Consider the following 24542-nt stretch of genomic DNA (forward strand, 5'->3'; position numbering starts at 1 on the left):
CGCAGGGAATCGAACCCGGGCCTCCCACGCCAAAGTCGCGTACGCTAACCGCTTAGCCACGAAGGAGCTCAGGAGAAAGAAGCAGCAGGATGCTTGGCCATCTTATTCGGCACTTCGATTGGATCACCGTGTTGATAGAGGGAAAGTTGAAAGGGAAACCAGGAAGAGGAAAACCAAGGATAGAATATCTAGATGCAGTTACAAAGAAGAGAACTTATCAAAGTATAAAACAGCTCTCCCAAGGAAGAGAAAAGTTTTGAAATTTCCATGTTCACCACTAACCTGTGGTTGAGGTGAGAAAGAAGACATCTTGGCCAAAATTGATTGCAGTCCCAGTAGTTATTGAGATATTTTATCTACCGAGCTGTCGGACATGCGGACAGACAGAGTAAATGTGATTTATAAAGAAATATTGGTAAACCAAAGTTTTTATAAGTTAAGGAATGGTCAAATGCCATATCTTAATTGTTAATTTTTCAACGTGTCTTGTACTTAAATTTTATATCCAGATTCCCAAATGAATGGCCGCGAAAGTATGTATTTATTACCGCTGGGCATATATTTGGTTTAGATGTCACAACTAAGGTGTTCCAAACCAAACCACATCCAACAATAAGATGTTAAAAAAAAAACTCCAGATTCAGATTACATTTTTCAAATAATTTACTAAAAAAATCTTCACAAGTAAAATAGCATATTTTGAACTAAGGGTGCAATTAATGATCCAATGTCTGTTATTCCTATATTGTATTTTTATGGGATATGCAAGAAAATAGGGCCTTCTTTTTAAGTGGCACACCATAAGTTACATCCAGTTAGTCCGAATTTTTAAATGCACTTTCATCTATATAATAGGCTTGTTATCTCGCTATATAAAATAATAAATCTTGACTGATTGACTGATCAACGCCTTGGATAAACTGCTTAAGCTAGTAACTCAGAATTGGGTAGTTCATAGAATTTGAGCCGCAAACTAGCACTAAGGATTTTTTTTTTTAATCTACGTGAAAATGAGTAGACGAATGGGTTTACAATTATTATAATAAAATGTCTTTATTTCAGAATCGCTGAAGGTTACAGACATGAAACGTAGTATTTGAAATTGTCATTTAAAATAATTAAATAAGTGTTTCAGGGTTATGTTGGCATATATCTTAGAATGAAAGAAAGGAAGTGGGAAGAAAATAGGAATCGGTGTTCCAATTGTTATAATATGTCCATATCTCAGAATCCTTTAATCCCTTAATAGCAGCGTAGAATAACTTGCCATTATACTATTGTCAAATCAATTGCAAAACAACATGACTGTATCAGATATAAAACATGAGTAGAGCTAGAATTTCATATGTGACAAAGCAACTTAAAACAAGATATTGTAGAAACTTGAATACTAGGTTTGCAATCTACGTTACACTATATTTTGAGGAGGACAGAATTAAAGATAATACCATTAAAGAAAAAAAGATAGATAAACATAAAGTTTTAAAAGATGTTCAAGGAACTTAAAATGTTCATTGCTGAATTCTCTATGTCAGTGTGTGTTTAGGCCATTCCGTCATTTGCCAAATAATTATTATTTTTTCTAATAGCCTTATATTCAATTTTGACAGTGTCTGTATGTAGTGCCAATTTTTGTGTACAGATGGCTCTTGGGTGACTTTTTCTCTACCCCGAAGTTTCGCATACTGGTTCCTTTCCTCCCATTGTTCAAAATTTACAGTTAGGCCGCGTCCAAGCATCTTTTGTCAGTGTGTGGGAGTGAAGAGCTTTGTGTGTAACGCGCTACCGCGATCGTGCTTGGAGGACCAAATTACCTTCCTTTTCAATGAGAATATCTATCAATCTTCGGTGTACTAAATACAGTCCATTAATTTGTGTAATCCTTATTATGTGTTACTATTAAATATATGTTAAAACAACAAACCGTTGTTTGGATAAACATATTACATGGTCCTCTTTTCGGGCCGGATTCGTAACCGTTGTGAGCAGTTTTAAACGAACAGTGTGAACATTTTATTTCGGTTTAAAGTGTTTCGTGTGCTAAGATGGAGACATTTGCTGTGAAGAAACGGACCCTAAAGTCCAAAATCACAAGAGCGGAAAAAGCCGTAGAGCTTTTGACGACAAGTGAAGTGAACGCCATTCTTGTTCACAAAGAAAAAGTAATGGATCTTGAACGAGAATGCTCAGCGTTGTTGGAAGAATGTGCTTCGGTATCAACAGACGAAGAATACACAAGGGAAGAAGTGGACATTGCGGAGATGGACAACAGGATAGTGAAACTGCGGGTGTCATTAATTGGATTACAAGTATCACAACCCCCTCCCCCAAACCCTGTGTCTGAAGTGCAACAAGTGAGTGACATTAGGTTACCCAAACTCCAGCTTCCAGTGTTCTCAGGAAATCTATTCGAGTGGCTTTCGTTCGATGACTTATTCGTGGCCCCTGTGCATAATAACGAGAAACTGACAGGTGCTCAAAAAATGCAGTATTTAAAAACATCGTTGCAAGGGGAGCCGGCACAGCTTTTACAAGCTATGCAGATAACGGATAGTAATTATAAGGAAGCATGGGTCATGTTAAACGCGCGCTATCATAATAAGCGAGAAATAGTAAACTCGATTTTGAAACGGTTAGTTACACAACCTTCCATTAAACAGGAATCAGCAGCCGCGTTAAGAAAATTGATAGACACCACCATGGAGTGTACGCGTTCTCTTAAGGTGTTGGAACAACCAATCGAACATTGGGATGCGCTCTTAGTGTACCATACAGCGGACAAATTAGACAACGAGACACGTAGACAATGGGAGCTTTCTTTGAACTCAAGTGAGCAGCCATCTTTTGAGCAACTCGCGGCATTTTTGAACAATAGAGCCCGCGCTCTTGCTGTTGCGGCCAATGACAAGCCGAGACAACCACCCGCCACTAGTGACCCAATGAAAGGCCGCGAAAAGAAATCATCGTCGTCTTATGTCAGTACCGCTCAACGAACTCAAACTCAATGTGAAATGTGTAGTTCTGACCACCCTCTTTACAAATGTGCCGAATTTACCAAACGAACAGTAGAAGATCGTGTCGCGTTCGTCAAGGAGAAAAAACTATGCTTTAATTGCCTGCGCAAAGCATGTTGGAAGGACAAATGCTCATCCAGTAAATGTCGAAAGTGTGATAAGAAACATCATACATTATTACATTTTAATAGAAGTGAGTCGACGTCGAACCCAGTACAATCTCAGGAAACAAGTGTTGCCTCTCATGTGACTTCCGAAGTCAGTGTTCCTCATGTCCTATTGTGTACTGCTATCGTGAAAATATTAGGGAAGGATGGTGTGCCATATCCATTCCGGTGTATGCTCGATTGCGCATCGGAGTGCAGTTTTGTCACTGAAAATTCCGTGCAGAAACTTGGTCTTCGAAAAATCAGATCCAGTGTGATGATTTCCGGTATAACTGGAGCAGGGGTAGGGACTGCCAGTGCTATGGTGAATTTGAAGTTTCAACCTCTAGGCGGAAGTTACGAAACATTCGAAACTAAGGCTGTTGTGGTGCCCAAGGTGACCTCAAATCTACCAAAACAGCCATGTCCCGAAGCAACGTTCTGGCCACATTTGACAGGTTTAAGGTTGGCGGACCCCACTTTTAATGAGGTAGGGTCCATTGACATTATTCTCGGTGCTGACGTGTTTCCGTCTCTCATGCTCGGGGGAAAGCGGGTCGGGCCCGCAGGCTCACCTATTGCTTTTGAAACGACACTGGGATGGGTGTTATCCGGAAGTGTAGGTTCTAAAGCCAGCAACGTGACAGTGACATCATGCCGTGTATCATGTGAAATAGATTCTGCCCTTCAAAGGTTCTAGGAACTAGAAGAGCTGCCTCAGCAAACGCACGTATCCAAAGAAGAAAAGGATTGTGAGGAACATTTTCTGAAAACCCACCACCGTGACTCACAGGGACGTTATGTGGTTAGACTACCTTTCAGGGGTAGCGCGCCAGAACTAGGAGAATCACGCGAGATCGCGATTAAGAGATTATTGAACATGGAACGCAAATTAGCGAAACAACCTGTGTTACAGCGGCAGTATCGTGAGTTCATGGACGAATATCTTGAATTGGGACATATGGAGCTTATCCCCCCGGGGAGAAGAATGTGCCCCCCGAAAAAGGCTGCTACCTGCCGCATCACGCGGTCTTAAAACCTACCAGCTCTACCACGAAAGTACGAGTGGTTTTCGATGGAAGGGTGGAAACAACTTCTGGGGTGTCCTTAAATCAAAGGCTCATGGTGGGCCCGAAATTACAGGAAGACATTTTTCCTATTCTAGTTCGCTTTCGCGAACATCGTGTGCCATTATGTGCTGATATTAAACAGATGTACCGTGCCATACGAGTGCATAAGGACGATGTGGACTATCAAAGGATTGTTTGGAGAAACTCGCCAAGTGAAACTATACAGGACTATCGCCTACTCACCGTCACTTATGGTACCGCTCCTGCTAGCTTCCTTGCCACGAGATGCCTACTCCAGGCGGTCGAAGATGAAGGGGAGAGATACCCGCTAGCAGCCGAAGCCGTGAAACGGGATTTTTTCATGGACGACTACCTCGGAGGTGCGAGCAGTGTGAGGGACGCAATTGAGTTGCAGCAGCAGCTAATTCAACTGTTACGGGAATGCGGTTTTGAGCTTCGAAAATGGTTATCTAGTGAACCAGAAGTGCTTGAGGCCGTTCCCCCCCACTTGCGCGAAATGGATGTGCCCTTCAATTTCAGTGAAGAAAGCAACTTTAAGACTCTCGGGGTGCAGTGGTCACCTGTAAGTGACGAATTTGGTTTCAGTGTATCCATCCCTCCTCCTCCCTCTGTGTGGACAAAACGGAAGGTATTATCGGAAGTGGCCAAAATCTTCGATCCTCTTGGTCTTCTTTCCCCAGTGACTATAAAGGCTAAGATACTATTGCAATCCTTATGGAAGGAAAACTTAGGCTGGGATGAACCCCTTTCTCTTGAAACCAGTGGAGTGTGGCAAGCCTACTGTGACTCATTATTTTTGTTACGTGAGGTGAAGGTAGCGCGATGCATCATGCCATCTGACGCTGTCAGCTGTCAGCTGATAGGTCATTGTGATGCTAGCGAACGAGCTTATTGTGCAGTGGCCTACCTACGATCAGAATGTGCAGACGGGGGTGTGGTCGTAAGCCTCATTGCGGCTAAGACTAAGGTTGCGCCCATCAAAGCTGTGTCCCTTCCCCGCTTGGAATTGTGTGCGGCATTATTGTTGGCTAAGCTACTAAAAACAATTGCTAATGCAATTAATCTCGATGTGAAAGAAGCTGGAGCCTTTACGGATTCTATGGTCGTGTTATCGTGGTTAGCTCAGTCACCGGACAAATGGCGAACCTTCGTTGCTAACAGAGTAGCGAAAATACAAAATATTCTGCCCGCCCCCCAATGGAGACATGTCGAGAGTAAGGACAATCCAGCGGACTATGCTACGCGGGGGGTCATGCCCCAGGAGCTCTTAGGTCACCCTCTGTGGTGGGAGGGTCCTTCGTGGATGCGCGAAGCAGTGTTGCCAGCGTCATTTTCTACTCCGGCTACCTCAAGTGGAGTTGAGGAAGAAAGAAGAAAATGTGTCACAGTCATGTGTGTAAACACCGAAAATGACCTTGCGAACCGCTACTCCTCCCTGTCAAAGTTGAAAAGAGTGGTGAGCTGGTGTCGGCGGTTTATTTACAATTGCAGAAACCCAAAACAGAAGCTTCGTGGTTCATTGACCGCGACAGAATTAGAAGAAAGTCTTTTGTGCCTGGTCAAGGTGGTGCAACAAAGTGTTTTTTCTACAGAGCTTAAGCGTCTACAGAATGAACAACCCCTTCCCCGTAAGAGCAGTTTGTTATGTTTGACTCCCTTTATTGACAGTGATGGAATTTTACGTGTTGGTGGAAGGTTGCAGAATGCCGAAATGTCCGTGGATAGGAAACACCCTATTTTGATGCCCAAAAGGCATAAACTTACTCGTCTATTGGTGGAATGTGAGCATGCAAACACTTTGCATGGTGGGCCTCAATTAGTGCTGGCTACCCTGCGAACAAAGTTTTGGGTGCTGGGGGCCAGAAGTTTAGTGCGTGATGTCATTCACAAATGTGTACGGTGTCAGCGTTTCAATACAAAAACTCAGACTCAAATTATGGGGTCACTGCCAGCATCCCGGCAAGTGCTTTTCCAAGACTGGTGTAGACTACGCTGGGCCATATGTTTGGAAAACAGCTATGGAAGAAGCCGTATTAAGGGTAAGGGCTACATTGTTCTGTTTGTGTGTCTCGCTACCAAGGCCCTACACCTTGAATTGGTATCTGATGCCAGCACCAATTCATTTCTAGCCGCTTTGAAGCGATTTATAGCCCGCAGGGGTGTTCCAAGTGATTTTTATAGTGACTGTGGTCGAAATTTTGTGGGCGCTAGTAAAGAATTAAATCAGCTGTTGAAGGCCAGTGCGCATTCCAAGGAAAATAAACTGACCACATCATTCCTCTCCGAAAGGGGGATAACTTGGCATTTTAATCCCCCTTCTTCCCCTCACTTTGGTGGTTTATGGGAGGCCGGCGTGAAGAGTGTCAAGCACCATTTAAAAAGAATAATGGGAAATGTAACATTGTGCTACGAAGAGATGTGCACCGTGCTGGCCCAAATCGAAGCAATTTTGAACTCGCGTCCTCTCACACCGTTGTCAGAGAATCCTAATGATCTCTCCTGTCTTACCCCTGCTCACTTCTTAGTTGGGGAATCCCTCTTGGCCCTCCCAGAGAAGGACTGCTCGTCCCCTAACCTCTCTCACCTTAGAAGATGGCAGCTGGTACAACAGCTTGTGAGGCATTTCTGGCGTCGCTGGTCATTAGAGTATTTGTCCTGCCTCCAGCAAAAGGCAAAGTGGTTTACGCTACACGATAACCTGAAGGTGGGCGACATGGTAATAATAAAGGAATCCAACCTCCCCCCACTACAATGCAAGCTTGGGAGGATCAAGGAAGTTCACTCAGGCCGCGATGGAGCAGTGCGTGTAGTTACAATTAAAACAGCCCAGGGCGAACTGAAACGTCCTATTGTGAAACTGTGTTTAATCCCGTTCAATTCCGAAAATAAATAGGTCAGGCAGTAGTGTTGTGACAATTGCATTAGCTGCTGTCCTATAATTTGTAAATAGTGTTCTCATGTTTCAGCTTATTAATATTCATTAGTTTTATGCAGTGTATGTGATTTGTGTGATTCAAGGCTTGTGAAGTTACTATTTTCTTTGAAACTTGAGCGTTTCAAGGTGGGGGCTATGTTTAGGCCATTCCGTCATTTGCCAAATAATTATTATTATTTTTTCTAATAGCCTTATATTCAATTTTGACAGTGTCTGTATGTAGTGCCAATTTTTGTGTACAGATGGCTCTTGGGTGACTTTTTCTCTACCCCGAAGTTTCGCATACTGGTTCCTTTCCTCCCATTGTTCAAAATTTACAGTTAGGCCGCGTCCAAGCATCTTTTGTCAGTGTGTGGGAGTGAAGAGCTTTGTGTGTAACGCGCTACCGCGATCGTGCTTGGAGGACCAAATTACCTTCCTTTTCAATGAGAATATCTATCAATCTTCGGTGTACTAAATACAGTCCATTAATTTGTGTAATCCTTATTATGTGTTACTATTAAATATATGTTAAAACAACAAACCGTTGTTTGGATAAACATATTACAGTGTGTCTGTTATTTGCGATTCTTTTCAATCTTGTACCCTCCATTCAATACAGCATCAAAAACTATCTGAAAAAGTGTTGGGATTTTTCGCTTCACTCTTACCATTCCCGAGATATTAGCAAAAAATGGCCGATTTCCGGAGATTTAATGAGCTATATCTCGTGAACCATAAGTTATAGACAGATAATATTAGTGTTAACACTTTCCGGATTCGGGGTTTTTGGGCTATTTTTTTAGACTTTCAGTCAAGCAGCTACTGCAACGTCACTATTTATCCTAGGATCATGGCTCATACCTCATTCTCTTTAGAATAAAGCTGGTTTTCAAATGGTACCACTTGCATGCTCATATCATATACCAGGAGCGGGAAAAATGTTACCAAAGGGAAAATTTCGGAGGGAAATTTTTTCCTCGCACTTTGGGCCCTTCTGGAGCGGCCCGGTGCGAACGTAGCCATCTAAAAAAAATGATAAATAGTACTTGGTATACTGAATGCGTGTGCCAAATTTCAAGTTTCTATCCTGAATACCAAGGGCGGAAAAAAAATTAGCAGGAATTCCCACCATGCCCAAATTTCCGTAAAACACCATGATCTCAAGTAAAAAATTTCCTGAGACATTTCTAATTACCCTAGGGTCACGTTTCGCCCATCATTCTCTTCAGAATAGAACTGCCTTTCAGGCGGTATGACTCACGTGTCTCCATCATGTATCTAAGGCGGGAAAATGAGGAAAAACGGGATTTTTGGGGTAAAAATATCCTTTTTTTTTCAACTTTAGCCCCCCTGGACCCCCCTGTTTTATCGCAGAGATCTGAAAAAAATCTGGTAAATACTAATCAGTGGGCTAAATGTTTATGCACAATGCCAATTTTCCAGGTGCAAAAGTAAGAACGCATATATATATATATATATATATATATATATATATATATATACCGACAATGTCCCATATTCCCGTATACAGAGGGAAATTTTTAAACATTCTCTGAGACATACCTAATTACCCTAGGATCATGTTTTGCCTATCATTCTCTTCAAAATAGAACTGTATTTCAGGGGGTACCATTTACTTGTCCCCATCATGTATCTAAGGCGGGAAAATCCCGTGGAAGGGATTTTTGGTAAAAATTCCCTTTTTCAACGTTTAGCCCCTCTGTAACCCCCTGTTTTAACTCAGAAATCTGAAAAAAATCTGGTAAATACTACTCGGTTGACTGAATGTTTTTGCACAACTTCAATCGTATAGGTGCAAAAATAAGCCCGCAAAAAATAATACCGAAAATGTCCAAAATTCCCCTATACAGAAGTATATTTTGATACAAATTCCCTGACACTTCCCTAATTACCCTAGGGACATTTGTCGCACATCATTCTCTTCAGAATAGAACTGCCTTTCAGACGGTATGACTCACGTGTCTCCATCATGTACCTAAGGCGGGAAAATGAGGAAAAACGGGATTTTTGGGTAAAAATATTCTGCAAATTGTGCAGGCGTTAAAATATTAAATAATACTTTTGATAAAGTGGATACTTTCAAATATTTAGGATCAATATTAACAGACGAAAATCATATTCACGAAGAAATTAAATGTCGACTAAAAGCAGGGAATTCGTGTTACTATTCGGTTCAAAATCTCTTGTCGTCGCAAATTCTGTCGAGGAATTTGAAGCTTAAAATACATAAAACGATAATCATGCCTGTTGTTCTGTATGGTTGCGAAACATGGTCGCTTACTCTGAGGGAAGAACATAGACTGAAAGTATTTGAGAACAGGATCCCGAGAAGAATATTCGGACCCAAGAGGAACGAGAATGGGGAATGGCGGAAGCTTCATAACGAGGAACTACATAGTTTATACAGTTTACCCAACATTGTTAGGGTCGTCAAGTCTAGGAGGCTTAGGTGGGCAGGTCATGTAGCTAGAATGGAAGAAAGTAGAAACGCTTTCAAAGTCTTGACTGGTAGACCCATAGGAAAATGAGCATTAAAAAGGCCTAGGCGCAGATGGGAGGATAATATTAAGATGGATCTCGCAGAGATAGGAATACAAAGTAGAAACTGGATGCAATTAGCTAAGGATAGAAATCAGTGGAGAGCTTTTGTGAACGCGGCACTGAACCTCCGGGTTCTATAGGCCATACAGTTAATAGTTAGTTAGTTATATCCCTTTTTTCAACTTTTAGCCCATCTGGTTCCCCCCTGTTTTAACTCAGAAATCTGAAAAAAAAATCTGGTAAGTACTACTCGGTGGACTGAATGTTTGTTCAAAATTTCAATCTTCTACGTGCAAAAAAAAGCCCGCCAAAAATACTTTACATACCCCCCCCAAAAAAAAATATTATACGAAAATATATATTTTAAAATTATGACGGCATCACCTCCTATGTCTCGACGCAGGAAGGTGTGAAACCATGCGTAATGTCTTCTGCAATGCCTCTGGACTTGAAAAAAAATCCCGGACGAAAAAGCTCAAATAGAAGAGTTATAACGCAATGTACCATGAAACACCCCGTATGGTACAGATTGTACCATGGGATCCCCAAAGGGTCAATACCTAAGACAGGGGTGCCCACAAAGGGGGAGTATGATGCAAACTGCGTCATTGACATATTTGGGGAGTTAAAAATATATATAAATATGTTTGAGAGGGTGTAAAAATTAATCGAAAAGATTTTTTTTTCATGGAAGAACACCTACAGATAGACAATTGGGGGAGGGGGTGCGTCATGGACATAAGGAGGGTGAGCACCACTGCCTAAGAGGATGGTGAACGTTTGGGTACCGAGTAGTAACCGGTGGCAAAGCGATACTGGCCAGCTGGCCACTCTTCCACAAATATTGGCCAAAATTTAAATCTAGACCTTTAGTGGTTTCCGGAAAGAATAGTTTAATTGAGTGCATACTTGCGCTCCAATCAAATAGGCAGTAACTAAAGTAAACGATTTACCAAAGTAAAATATTGGTATATTTTTATGTTATTATTTTTGCCTAAATAAGTAAACCTTTAAAGTTTAAAATGAAGGTAAAAATACATAATCATTAATAATAGTGCATACATTAAGAAAGAACAGAATAAATTAATGACAGAGTAATACATGTTGAAAATATAAAATATGATTTCTTTTAGTTTTATATTTAATTGGAATGTATTATTATTATTATTATCATTATTATTATTATTATTATTATTATTATTATTATTATTATTATTATTATTATTATTATTATTATTAGTAGTAGTAGTAGTAGTAGTAGTAGTAGTAGTAGCAGTAGTAGTAGTAGTAGTAGTAACAGTACTACAAATCTTGATGAATGATTAAGTATAGTTAAAATACGATATTCAAGCTAAAAATTATGTTCAATATATACATTTGCCGTCTCGATCTTGTTCAGAGACTGTTTTGATCATACGACTTCAGAGATCGTAATTTATAGTTATAAATGTGATAATAATAAGCACTTATATGTTAAAATGTTATTTTTATAGCAATATTCACATTTTTTTAATTAACTTATCGAGTACAAGAAGTGAATAAAAATATAAGTACTGTACAAACGTTCGTTTGGATAATGTTGAGAAATTAATAGTTTTAGCTGAAAAATATGGAAGTGCATTAAACAGTAAACCAATTTTCTAAAATAATGTTCTCCTAATTATCCTGGAACTCTCTTGCTAATTTACACAGTACCAGGTATGTGTGTACGTTACGTATTACATGAATAAGATCGTGTGGGAAATAGGAAGTTGAAACTGGCAATGTGCCAGTTGGACCCTTAACTATATTAACTTCCAATATAAGGGAATATGACTTAAAGAAGAGCTTCTCGACTATTGCCATATTGCTGTAGAATAAGATTTATAACATAAAGTTCATGGATCTCCATAAACCAAATCTCAAATATTTCTTTGTCCGCTGTGGAATCCGTAGGTGGAAACAGGCAGTGAAGCTTATCTAGAGACCTTATGACCAGTCATGTCGGTGTTCCGAAGAATTAAACTATAGAACTATATAGAACCAACTCATTCGTAGACATCAATTTCAGGAGTTCGTCTAAAGAAAGAAAACGATATACTAGAAATCACGTAACTTAGTTCTTGGGTGAAACAGTATAACCCAGAAAAACGATCTGAATAAGATAAGACAAGCGTTTGCGCAATCTTACGAAATCTCATTTGTGTGTTTAGAAATAATATAATACAACATTACTTATTTTAGGTTTTGTAATTTAACCAATATACACAGAGTGTAAGTAGTAGTTCTTGCGAAATTATATTTCTTTATTGGTGAACTAATTATACACTGTAAAGTTATCTCAAAAGGTTGAAAAATATGATAATAAACAGATCTTTTTATTCTATTTTATAAGCATGTTTCTTAAACATAAGTCAAAGCAACGGACACATCACAACATCCTTTTGGTTAAAATTACAAGAATTTTAGTCTCTCAGGTATTAAACCGCTACAAGGAAACCGACTACCGTACTGATATGTAGCCAAGGAGGAGGTAAAACTTACAAAGTCTTAAGTGTGTGTGTGTTTTAGGTACTGATCCACCTATAAATGCTACTTCAAGATATCAGAGTAACTAAAGCTTTTAGTAACTGGAACAGTTAATAATAATAATAATAATAATAATAATAATAATAATAATAATAATAATAATAATAATAATAATAATACTAATGATAATAATAATAATAATAATAATAATAATAATAATAATAATAATAATAATAATAATAATAATAATAATAATAATAAACTTCTCGTCTCTCAATATCAATGCCCTCGGTATGTTAGTAACTTTGGAAGCTGTTTCTGAAACTAGTTAAATAGTTAAGTAATAGCTGAGTGATAAAACATTCACTTGTATATGCGTTTAGTTTCCAAATTTTGTGGTTCCAATGATCACATGCTTCAACTGATGATCAGTAATGTCTATATTGTCGAAACTTACAAAATATCAAACATCAATCTACCCAAAGTAAAAATTATTTTCAAAATATCCCGACACTAATGTTTACTGCCTTTGGGGACGTTCCACAAATGCTTACTCATAAACACGATACTAAAGTTGATAAGTGGGCTTAAGGTAGATGCGTTTTCTTAATACGCTGTATCAACTTACTCAGATTATTACTGAGGGTGTGACTATTGCCACGCAGCGTGATTTCTATACGTCTGAAGATGTACATCTCTCCAAGTTTTTCCAAAAGATGATCAACTCTGCGCCGATAGGCAGTTTAAAAAATAGTGGGTTTAGACACTGCTGTCGTTGAATGCATGATGTTATTCGATTTTCGCTATAGAAAGTGTTATATCGAGTTAAGTTTGGTGAAGAATGTAGTCGTTTAAAATAATAGGACAAGCTTCACAGAAATATAAAAGAAGTGCGTAATTTGGAATTGATTGCAACCTGTTTGTCATTTTTGATAATTAGTGTTTAGTGTATATTTTAGCAAGGAGACTATATAAGACGTAGACCTATATCACTTGAGCTTAACATGGAATCGGTACATGAACTCACACCATGATTGCAGAGTATTTATTCGAATGACATAAACGATACCATAACTCGAGAGCAAGGTCTCAGATCAAGGTCAAGCAAACATCAAGTGACTATTTTTACACGTAGACACCCACGCGATCCAAATGATAACTTCAAAAGAAAGGAGACAATTCATGAAGTATTCTGCAAAGAGTCACGATAAATCAGCAAGTGCAAACTAGTACATACTTCACTTCCACTAGTATATTAATGGAACCTATAGCTCAAAATAATCACTAATTCTTTTTACTCAACTTTGATATTTTGTTCTCGAGTTACGGTTCTTTTCGTCTCGTTCCGATGAACTTTTAGAGGTCTATAATATTTCCTAAATCGCGTATTTGTACGCACAAAGTTTGTCGATGTTTTCTCCAAACACTTTTATACATACTTGTATGCAGTGGCGGCGGTTGGACGTTAAAAGTGAGGGGGGGGGGCAAGACATGATCTGAATATTTGCATATAAATGTTAGTATTCCTGCTTGTTTCTAATATTTTGTTTGACAAAAGGTTGTATAGCTAATAGGATATTATATTTTTCCGTTAAAATACCGTATATAGTATTTCATATTTTATTAAGTTATTTTATTTATTACTATGATTTTATTAAGTAAATTGACAAGAGCAAGAGCAACGCCAGTAGGTAGTAGCCCTTTGTACTGTTAAACAACAAAAGTGTAAGAAGAGATTTGATTCCTTGCTCATGAACATCTTAAAATTCTGTCTGGAAAACTGTGTGATCAGATTATTGAATAACAAATTTGCAAAACAAATAAATAGAAAGGATAATATTAATCATAGTAATAAATAATGATGCTTGTTTTGCAAAAGTCATATTGAAACAAGGATTAATGAACAACCTAATTTTTAATTCCACGTATGCTATTAAACATATGTTATTACTCTTAGAAAATGAAAGACAGTAAATACTACAAGCATATGCTACGACATTTAAAGAAATATTTGCTTTTGCAACTTCCCGAAACATGTTCTTTGCCATTAAGTGCAGTTTTCACTTTCAGGGAGCACATCAAAACACAACAATACTTAGAATCACTCCATACTCCAGTTATACAAAATAACACTAAAACCTAGAATTATGTTGAGTTCACTAAATTTAATTGTATATACACCCGTACACCCCTAACACAACTTCACTCATATATTGCACTACAAAACAATGGAAAAGATAGAAGTTGTTTCTTATTACGCTTTTCCCCTTACTTTAGAAAGAAGAAAATATTTTTTTTTAGGAACTGTCAATTTTTGTGCAATTAAAAAATAACTTGTGTTTTTTTTTTTCTTTCGCGAAATGCTCTCTGAATTAGTTTCAAAGCGGCTGACTAATATATCGAGCCCTTGTAAGAAGTGAAAGTATGCTGAAATTGTTGTGCTCCAATAGGTTAATTTTGAGGTTATAATTAAATGAGTTTGGCAATTAAAACGCAATTCCTGTAGTTTTCTTTACTCCACGGGAAGACAACCAATACATACTCACGGAACGGCAATTATATTGCACCATTTTTTTTCTATGAACCAGTAAGTACATACAAAAACTTTACTTTTCTAAATGAAACTATATACATTAATGGGTTACCTCAAGAAAGTGTGGGGACAACTGTCCCCCTTTGCCCCCCTAATCGCCGCTCATGCTTGTATGTGTAAAACTTATTGGATATTAATGTACTTTATTTTAAAGGTTATCATCATGTTTGTGGAATAATCTCTTCTACATCTAGATTTAAATTAATTTATTCGATTACTCTCTTCCCACATAAAGTGTATTTTATGGAAAAAGTGAAGTTGAGAATGTTTGCACATTGGTCATGTAAGGGTTAATTATAACTTTTTTTTTTGTCTTTCTTTTCCAGCAGCCAGCTACTTTCATACAAGTGATAGCTTTTCAATCCTTTGGACTCCTCTCGTCTTTCGCACCCTGCCCTGCATTTAACATACCATCACACTTATTTAGATCACTTATCCATACATGTTTCATACCGAGTTTGTGGGTGTGGGTGGGTTAGTATTGCAATTCCAGCTGCGCATGCGTTGAATTATTCTTCCTTTCTTCGTTTCCACGTCAGCATTCCGCGTCTCTAATCATGAGTTCTTCTCCGCCCTTTCGTTGCCCCTTGGTCAACTCCGATCGTCCCAAGAGAGCCACGAAAGAGAACAATGAAGCTAGTGGCAAATTTCCTCTCAACGTTAACGACGCATCCCACTAAAGGGAGAAATTCTACGCCTCAGAGGAAAAGTACATGTAGAAACAAAAAATGCTTTCCTCAAGCAAATTACTTCTAATTTTACTCCTGAAGTGCTGCAATGACCTTTCAGGCAAAAGGACATTATGTATTAGGGCTAACCAGAAGAAAGCCGTAAGATTTGGAACTAATCTCATTGGCGTTTAAAGGGATAAATTTTAGCTTGCTTGGCATAATTATTATAAACTTAATTTTAAATTAAGGCAATCTTCTTTAAGGTTCCGCTAAAACTTCTAACTATATATGTTTGTATTTGCTATTCTTAAGTTTATCATAACGGGAAATAATACAAACCAGTTTCCAATAGACAATTGTACAAGTTTAGTTCTTGCATTGACACGAATCAATAAAATTTGCAATCTTAATATAGACTATACTAGAAAAATAACTATATTTTGGGGTTAATGCAAACAAAACACCTTCCTGACAAGGGGCACGCCCACTGGACATTCGGATCGTGGGTTCGGACATTCTACCGGGTTCGGACTTTCCCAAACTTCCTAAATAAAAGGTAAATGATTGATGTAGAATTAAAATTTGATCTTACACTTCATCTGCACTCTTTCTCTTATAATCAATCCTATATAGATGCAGTGGATTGTAGTATGGGACACCCACCCAAAGTTTGAACCCTTCCCAACAAAAAGAATCTCGGTGCGCTCCTGTTCCTGACTAAATAGTTAATGTTCTTATCTTTTGTGTGGAAGGTTTGGGTTCGGTTCCCAGTGTAAGTTAAAGGGATTAGGACCTAAACACGATCGCTAATGTCTCATATAGTCTCGTTCTCAGAACGTACAAGAAACATATAAACGAACACTACTCGACCTTGTTATCACCAGCTGCGGCTGGTATTATATGTTGCATGGTTGTGCAACCGGATATTTTTTTAAATACTAAAAATATTTTAAGTATTAAAGTAGTGTATCAGTAAAAAAAATAATAAACCTCTGCTCTTGAGCGCAAAACACTATTGATGCATTTCTGAAAAAAAAGTCAATTAAAAAACGGAAAGAAATAAATTTACATTTCCAGTGGCAGTGAACGTTGCCACTGGAAGCAGTAACATTGAGCATATGGCAGCGAGCTCCTATCTCTTAATATGGGGAAGTGGATTTATTCTTGTATCGCTCCTATCTTCCCGTATTACTCTCTTGCGGTTGCACTTTCTTCCGCAACTGGTCAGTTTCTGTAATAGTTACGAATACCTCCGCTTAGCAGCGCTTGACTCATTTCATAGGATGAGGGACATACAGACGCTTGGAAGAAAGAAGTTATTCACAAAACATAAACTCGCAAAGAAGAAATATAAGTCTGGTGGTAGCAGGGACGGATCCAGGCTGAAAGTTTAGGGGGTGGTCGTTCGAAGTCAATATATTTTATTTAACATTTATAATACAAAGGTGAATTTTTTTTGATAAGTTTTATTTAAAAAAAATCTTATTCTGGGGGGGGGTCGATCGAGTCTCGAAGAGGAAAATGTCTTACTATTGGTCTAATTCCTAGCTCTGTGTCTTTCGTGCACACGATTCCGTGTTCGATTTCCGGCGGAGAGCATAAATTAATATCAAATCATTCACTTCCAATAGTCATCTGTCTTCTTTAGCCTAATTTGCTGGAATGTTAAACTATTTTTTTTTTCGAAGGAAAACATCTTAGATTTCATGCTTCTTTACAGACAAAAATACGTGGCTTCTGAAAATGGACTTTTGTACCGTATATTTATACAAAGAAATGCTAACAAAATGCATATTGTCGGAGGATAGAAGTGTTTCTGGATCCTAAAGAAAATAAAGCGGAAAATGTTTGCGATAGCGATACTTTCTATTCAGAGAAACTTGGCGAGCAGCATTTCAGATTTCAATAAAGTCATAGAAAAAATTGAAGCCAAAAGATCGAAGAAAGACCTTAAATTATAAAATAATGCATAGTTTACATAATTAAATGATTTTGTTTAACTGCGTGCATGCAATTTTCTTGCGTTTTTTTTTTCTTTTCGGATTAACGCCATCATTCATGGCTTACAGCACATATTCGATTTATCTCGTGTTCAATAACATGAGTGTAGAGGTTTTGTATATAAATACGTAGTGTATAAACGTACATTGATAGTGGTTGTTTGAAAAAAAAAAAAGGAAATTGCTTATATATTAAATCATTATTAGAGAAATAATTTAATCAATAATATACAAATATAGCTTAAAAGACTTTCCTCTTCATATTTCCTGAAAATGTTTTTGGATAAGACTCAAGAATGCTGGGGGAGGGGAACACTTGCGCGTACATACATACCTTTGGTATTGCAATATTGCAACCGGTGCTTGTACAGAGTACGAGTCGCTACTGGGTATCACTATCTATATATTGAAATGCTAAGTTCGTATGTTTGTGATCAAGAAAAGTTTATATGTTTGTCGACGTTTATATGTTTGCGGTCAATCCTTTCGACAGTGAGTTCTCGGAAACCACAAGCTCTAGGAAGATGACGTTTTCACTGATCGATTGCAAATTTTGTGTAGATCATCCAGTTCTAATTGGATGTTTTCTTTAAAAAAAAAAACGTAATTTCAATTATTATGTTTTTTAGGAGTACACTGAGACTGTTGAAATAAACAAAAAACACCATATCCTACGAGTTATGCATTCCAGCGCCGCATATTTGTACACCGTGATTGCATATCTCTCAGGTGTTTGTTTCACGGCCAAATGTTAATGGAAACCGAAGGATAACCATTTTTCCCGATCTAAGATGAATCATTATTGTTTTGAGTGTTTTGCCCAATGAACACTAGATACCACTGACATTATAGTTAATTATGTGTGCAATGTATGCGTTCAGTGCATATTGCATGCAAGAAAAGAAAACAGTGATTATACATGAATTAGAAACACCAACCAGAAGTTGTCTCAAATCTTGCAAACAGTGCGAGAGTTAAAAAAAATCGAAAACTCTTCCCTTTATGATACCCTTTGCCGATTTTTATCAAGATGTCCTTCACTTGTGTAAATAAAGGATTATGCACATATGTTTTGAGGAATGGCAAGGAGATATATGCTCATATGTGAATGATGCGTTATGCAGAGAGCGCAGGTTCAGCTAGTCGATATATTAAAATGCTTGGTTTATATGTTTGTGATCAAGAAAAGTTTACATGTTTGTGGCCACTTCTTCCGGCAATGAGATCTCGAAAACCACAAGTGCAAGAAACGTGCCGTTTTCACTGGTCGATTCCAAATTTGTGTAGATTTGCCAGTTCTCATTCAATGTTTAAGGAGAAAAAATATCTTTATTTTTCTATTCCACATCTTGGGCGTCGTTTTGACCCTATTACTTTAATATTACCACTAGGCGTTAAGGTTGATAATCATGTGAAAGACAACCAGTAGAGGAGCTACGTATTGCGGGTTGATGGACATTTCAGACGTTTTGCTTTCTTACTGAATGGCAAAATCTATTGCAAGCTGGCAACTTTGAATTCTTGTGAACCCACAACGAGGCCCACAATGAGGATATGGAATTATAAGAAAAACATATTTGCATTTTACATCATATATCACTTATCCAACTTTGCAACAAACTATCCTCAACATTATATATATTAAAACACTACATTTATATGTTTGTCTATAGCAACTCACTCCGTTTGAGAGTCTTCATGTCCTTTACCTGTGTTTCTAAAGGGGCTTCCATAGATATAGTAGGAAATGGGAAGGATATTCACGTTCATATTAGAACTGTGCGCTGTTCATTTAGCGCATGTTCAGCTAGTTTGTATATAGTTGCATATACGAGACATACAAATGGATCGCTGGTTTGAGAAACGTCATAAGTCAGCCGAAAATGAGTTTACATGCAGCTTTGATTATTGAAGGGTAGCTACACTGTTGGGTTGTGATATGCCAGAAGTCTCGCTAACAGTTCGTGCAATATCGAGCTGCAACAAGTATTGCTTAGTTAAGAAACGTCACCAATAATTAACTTACATCATTATTGACATTATTGACTTATGGTGTTCCTCAAATCAGCGATTCAAATATGGTTATTCAAATTTTCTTGTAATGCAATAAATTATTTAGGTGTAAAGGGGAGATGGCTTGGCTGATTGGATAATTGTCTTTTATTTCTCAATTTTTTTTTCAGGTTGAATAAGTCTTAACTTCAACATCTGGTGTAACCAGAGTAAACCAACTTAGGTACGTATGTGCAAACACTAAGAATCATATTACGTTACCATTCACAATTATAGCCATTGACCACTCATATCTACCCCAAGTAATACGTTTTACAGACGTTCACTACATTCGGAGAACATTTCTAGCGACGCATTTTATGGTATATTCTTTTGTTGTTATGGTTATTTTTATGTCTTAAACATATGCAACAATCGTAACTTACGGTTTAAGGGTGCACAGTACCAACCCGCAGTAGTATGAGGTAAGAGGTTTATTGTTTGTTAACACTCACGATTCACTAAAAGGGATGCTTTCAAAGTTACGAGTGAAGGGATACAATTACACTGTAGTTTTGTATTAAGCACGTTCTGTTTTATGACTAAAGCATCGTTAAAATTTGTGTAATGCTAAATGTTTTAAGTGAAATAGTTTAATATTTTCAACATCGCGAAATGACTGCTTACATGTTACAGGTACAGAGTATTGTATTTCATTCAGTTTGCCTTAGTTTTCACAGTAATAATAATAATAATAATAATAATAATAATAATAATAATAATAATAATAATAATAAACATAGGAAATTAATAAAATTTAAAAGAATTGGTGGACAAGTTCTACCATACGAATCTTAACTAATGAATTCCTAGCCCTCCGTGCTGGACTAGTGGCTAGCACATGTGCGTTTGACGCATAGTCCGTGGTTCGATTTCCAGTGGGAATTCATTAAAATAAATTAAACGCATTACGGTGGATCGGATGCCACTTTAAGCTGCAGTTCAGGTGTCCTATAGCACCAGTGCAAAATAAAATGGACACTAAACTTCAATAAACAACTTTTTAATGTCTAACTACATCCCCTAATATTGGGAAATTTCTCTAGTTTCAGAGGATAGAAATTCGCGTCCCACAGTTTATATATATTGTTCACTTGAACTTTATATATATATATATATATATATATATATATATATATATATATATATATATATATATATATATATATATTCGCGAATCGTATATATGTTGTTCACTTGAACTGTTACTTGTTCAACAACCAGTTGACCCAAATTCAATTCGTGGTCGGATATCACGTAGTTAGGATTCCACATTAATTTGTAGGACCACGTCTCACGTAGCTGTGGTCTTGTAAAAGGAAGTTAAACTTCAAATTAACCAATTCTAACTTATTCTACATGTTCAAGCCTACCGCACTGAATGTTGTGATGTGTCTGCAGTTGAATGTCTCTGAATTGTGTAAATCGCTTACAGTAACATTATTATAGTATTAAATTCAAAACTTAGTTATATATATATATATATATATATATATATATATATATATATATATATATATATATATATATATATATGCAAGTGAGTAATGCCATACTTTAGTTATCACAATGCTAGTAGCAGCAGTCATAATTTTCACTATTCTGGCCATCATAAATTGAGAAAGTTTCCTGTACTATAGTTATATTGACATAAGCAATATATTTTCTAGACTTCACATCTCTTTCTCTCTCTCTCTCTCTCTCTCTCTCTCTCTCTCTCTCTCTTTATTTTGTAAACAACTCAATAGCAATGAATGAAATAATAAATTAGAAAAAAATGACAGTAATAAAATGCTATTAAGTGGAACTAACAATTGCACAAATACTTTAAATAGTGGAGCAATTTTTGAAAACTTTGAACAATTGAATAATTGATAAAAACTTCTGCATTTATTTTTTCGTAAAGTTTTCACTTTTAAATAAACTCTAAAGTATCTGATCATGTACAACATTAGACAGAAAAGTGTCGAATACTGTCTTCCTAGTAGTACTCACATATTTAAATCAGGTGGTTATAATTACAATTATTGTGTTCAGAGTAGTAGAACACAGGCTATGATGAGCGGAGGAGTCTGAAACTTTGTGCATATGCTAATTAATAAATGCGCTCGTGCAAAACATAAAGTAGTATGAATATTTGCCATTAGTTGAACATGTAGTACTGTAGGCAGTCAGAACGCCCACAACTCTGAAGTCAGTATGTTTTTTTTTTTGTTTTTTTTTTCGATGTCGATGTCATTATTTAACCATTGTGTCAATTCCTTGAATGTTGCTTGGTAGCGCGCGTTGGTGAATCCTTTTGTAAAGTGAATGTTTGTTTGAATATTAAGAAGGTTGAACTATTCCGCGCAAAACGCAATAGTTTCTGAGCTAAAGGTGCACTGCAAAAGTGTTTTACTAGAATAGCTGCAATATCAACGTTTTATTGCGGGGATATCTACAGAAGAAAGGGCTGAGAAGAGAGGCCATGCCTATTAATGAGCTGTAGAAGATAATGAAAAAAATTGAGGAAACAGATGAACTATGTGTTGCACCAGGGAGGACAAGGAGGCTCATCTTCATGGAAGTTTTGACGAGGTTGCTGTAGCTGTAGCAGACCGATCAGCAAATGTCTCAAATTCTGCAATCAGTGCTTGAGCTGTGCCACATGAATTATCTCTCCTCTGGTCAACAGTTCTCAAGATTTTGCTGTGCATTTTACACTGGCATCCCTACGAAATTCATACTGAGCACTAATTGGAACTCACAGATTTTCCACAGCGGTGTCAGTTTGTCATTCGTTTTCTGACACATATGGAAGCTGATCACATATGGCTGGGACATATTCTGTGGGCGGACGAATAGGATTTCGCTCTGGATGACGAAGTGAATACACAGAACTGTCGCGTATGGTGTTCGACTAATTCAAAAGTTGTCCAGGATCAACCACTGCGCCAAATTTACGTGGCTACTTGACGTGGTATCACAAGATCCTTCATTCTTGGTCCATGTTTGTTGTCAGGTGAAAGATTGATGTGAGAAACCATCACTAACGACCACATTATTTCTAGGCTATTTCCAGAGCACTGAGTGGTCTGCAATATTCCCCGGCCTAAATCCATGTGACTTCTTGTTGGGGATATTTGACAGATAGTATGTATCATGAACGTATCCGGTATCTTCCTGATCCAAAAGCAAGTAACCAACGACATGTCGCTGAGTTGGGCGGCCATGTTGAACAATAAATGTAACCATACTTCCTAAAAGAGACGTCAGAACCATTGTTAACATATCTATGCTGCACCCCTCTTGAACATTTTTTCTCTACCTATGCCACGATCTCATTGCATACAGCGCCATATTTCTATCCGATGGCGAAAATTAGAAACATAATTTTATATCTGAAAATCTGATGAGAGACACATAACAGACAGACACAATAAAGCTTATATTAAAATTAGCATACCTGAAGAAAAAAATATTGAAAACACGACTTAGTGGCCATGTCATGTTATGGAAAGGAACGGAAACTACATAGAAAGGTAAATAGTGCCTACACAAATCGAGGAACAAAACACGAATGTGGAAACAAGAAAAAAAAGCATCCGCAACAGAAAAGGTGATAGAAGAGAAAAACATACTTTATAATGCACAAAAAGTATTGAATTAATTGAATATCATGTTGACTTATTCTCATAAATTTGCATTAATGGATTTCATCGTTATTATTTGACTGAAAGTAGGTAATGCAGGCTATCGTCGAGGAATTATGCAATCTCTATACCTAAAAGTACATATTTGTTTACAGGGAAAGTATCTGTGTATTTGAATATCATGAAACAAAGAGACTGTATAACGCAATTTTGCTTCTTCTTTAAGTTCACAAACTTTTGATATGAAACTAATTGAATAAAGAAAGTGACTCATAACCTCATTATCTTTTCATATTTGTCAGCATGCTACAGTTCATGAAATAGCAGTATAAAGCTTTAGGGAACATAACAGAGTATTTTTGATCCATCCCGAGAGTTGAGAATATATTTTACGATTAAGAAAACCACCATCACACATCTGCTTTCTTTGATCTTCTTTCATTTTACGATTAACATTTTTAAAACCATCATTTACAAGGAACAATGTACGTACTTTCTCTGGCAAATCTTCATTGACAATAAAATTAATTATGTAGATTTATTGTGCTGAAAACTAAGAGGAGGAAATTAATTTGCCTACGGGAACACTCTAACAATCAGGGAAAAAAAGTATAACTAATTAACGCTCAACTTGCAGCACGCATTCAGCTTTCCTGAATAAAATATAAACAGATGAGTTCCAACTTGTAGGATAAAGTGCATTAAAGTGCTTAAAGGTTGCTTAGTTTCCGTCTAAAAATACTGCAGCTCTTTTTTTTCTGTTTTAAGCTCAGATTTCGCAATAATTGTATGTAATTCAATTTATCTATTTCCTTTGTGCATAAGTGTCCAATATCAGATCAGTGACACATTCTAGAATATTATTGTGTTTAACGAAAAAAAGATTTTAAGAAAATATATAAATGTCGAAATATGATACATATGCCAATCGATAGATATCATTCAGCTCAACAAAATTATATGGGCAAATACAGAACTCATGCGTAGTTCCTGAAAAAATGAAAATAAAAAAAACTAATATTTTGTAAAAATTGATGCCATACGAATATATGCCCTGTTAAGATGAAACCGATACTGAAGTATATTCTTATTAACTTTTTCCCTTGCGACACTAGCTAGACAACAGTACACAATGTCGTTAATAAAATATAGCCTAAAATTATAATTATCTCTTAAACTTTATTTTTGTTCACTTACAGTATTGTATATATACGAGGTGTGTTCAAAAGGTATTGAATCTTTCGACATTTATTGATTTGGAAATCAAAAACCTACTCTTCTTCAAAGTAATCTCCTTGGTAATGCACACGTTTTTCCCAGCGCTCGCACCGTTCCTGGGAACATTTTTGGAACGCA

General features: G+C 37.1%; 3 protein-coding genes across 6 annotated transcripts in view; 2 read left to right on the top strand and 1 right to left on the bottom strand.

Moving 5' to 3' along the window:
* Positions 1–24542, bottom strand: part of LOC145688540 (uncharacterized) — a 573543-nt gene that overhangs the window by 406744 nt on the left and 142257 nt on the right. The gene's annotated exons all lie outside the window — the stretch shown is intronic.
* Positions 2046–3860, top strand: LOC145687604 (uncharacterized). Its single transcript, XM_081761071.1, has one exon. It carries the CDS (start codon positions 2046–2048, stop codon positions 3858–3860), a length of 1815 nt encoding a protein of 604 aa, XP_081617197.1.
* Positions 4283–7144, top strand: LOC145687605 (uncharacterized). The gene has a single exon (XM_081761072.1). It carries the CDS (start codon positions 4283–4285, stop codon positions 7142–7144), a length of 2862 nt encoding a protein of 953 aa, XP_081617198.1.

This window comes from Thermobia domestica, chromosome 6 (genome assembly GCF_964235325.1).
Source record: "Thermobia domestica chromosome 6, izTheDome1.hap1.1, whole genome shotgun sequence".
In the NCBI taxonomy this organism is placed as follows: domain Eukaryota; kingdom Metazoa; phylum Arthropoda; class Insecta; order Zygentoma; family Lepismatidae; genus Thermobia; species Thermobia domestica.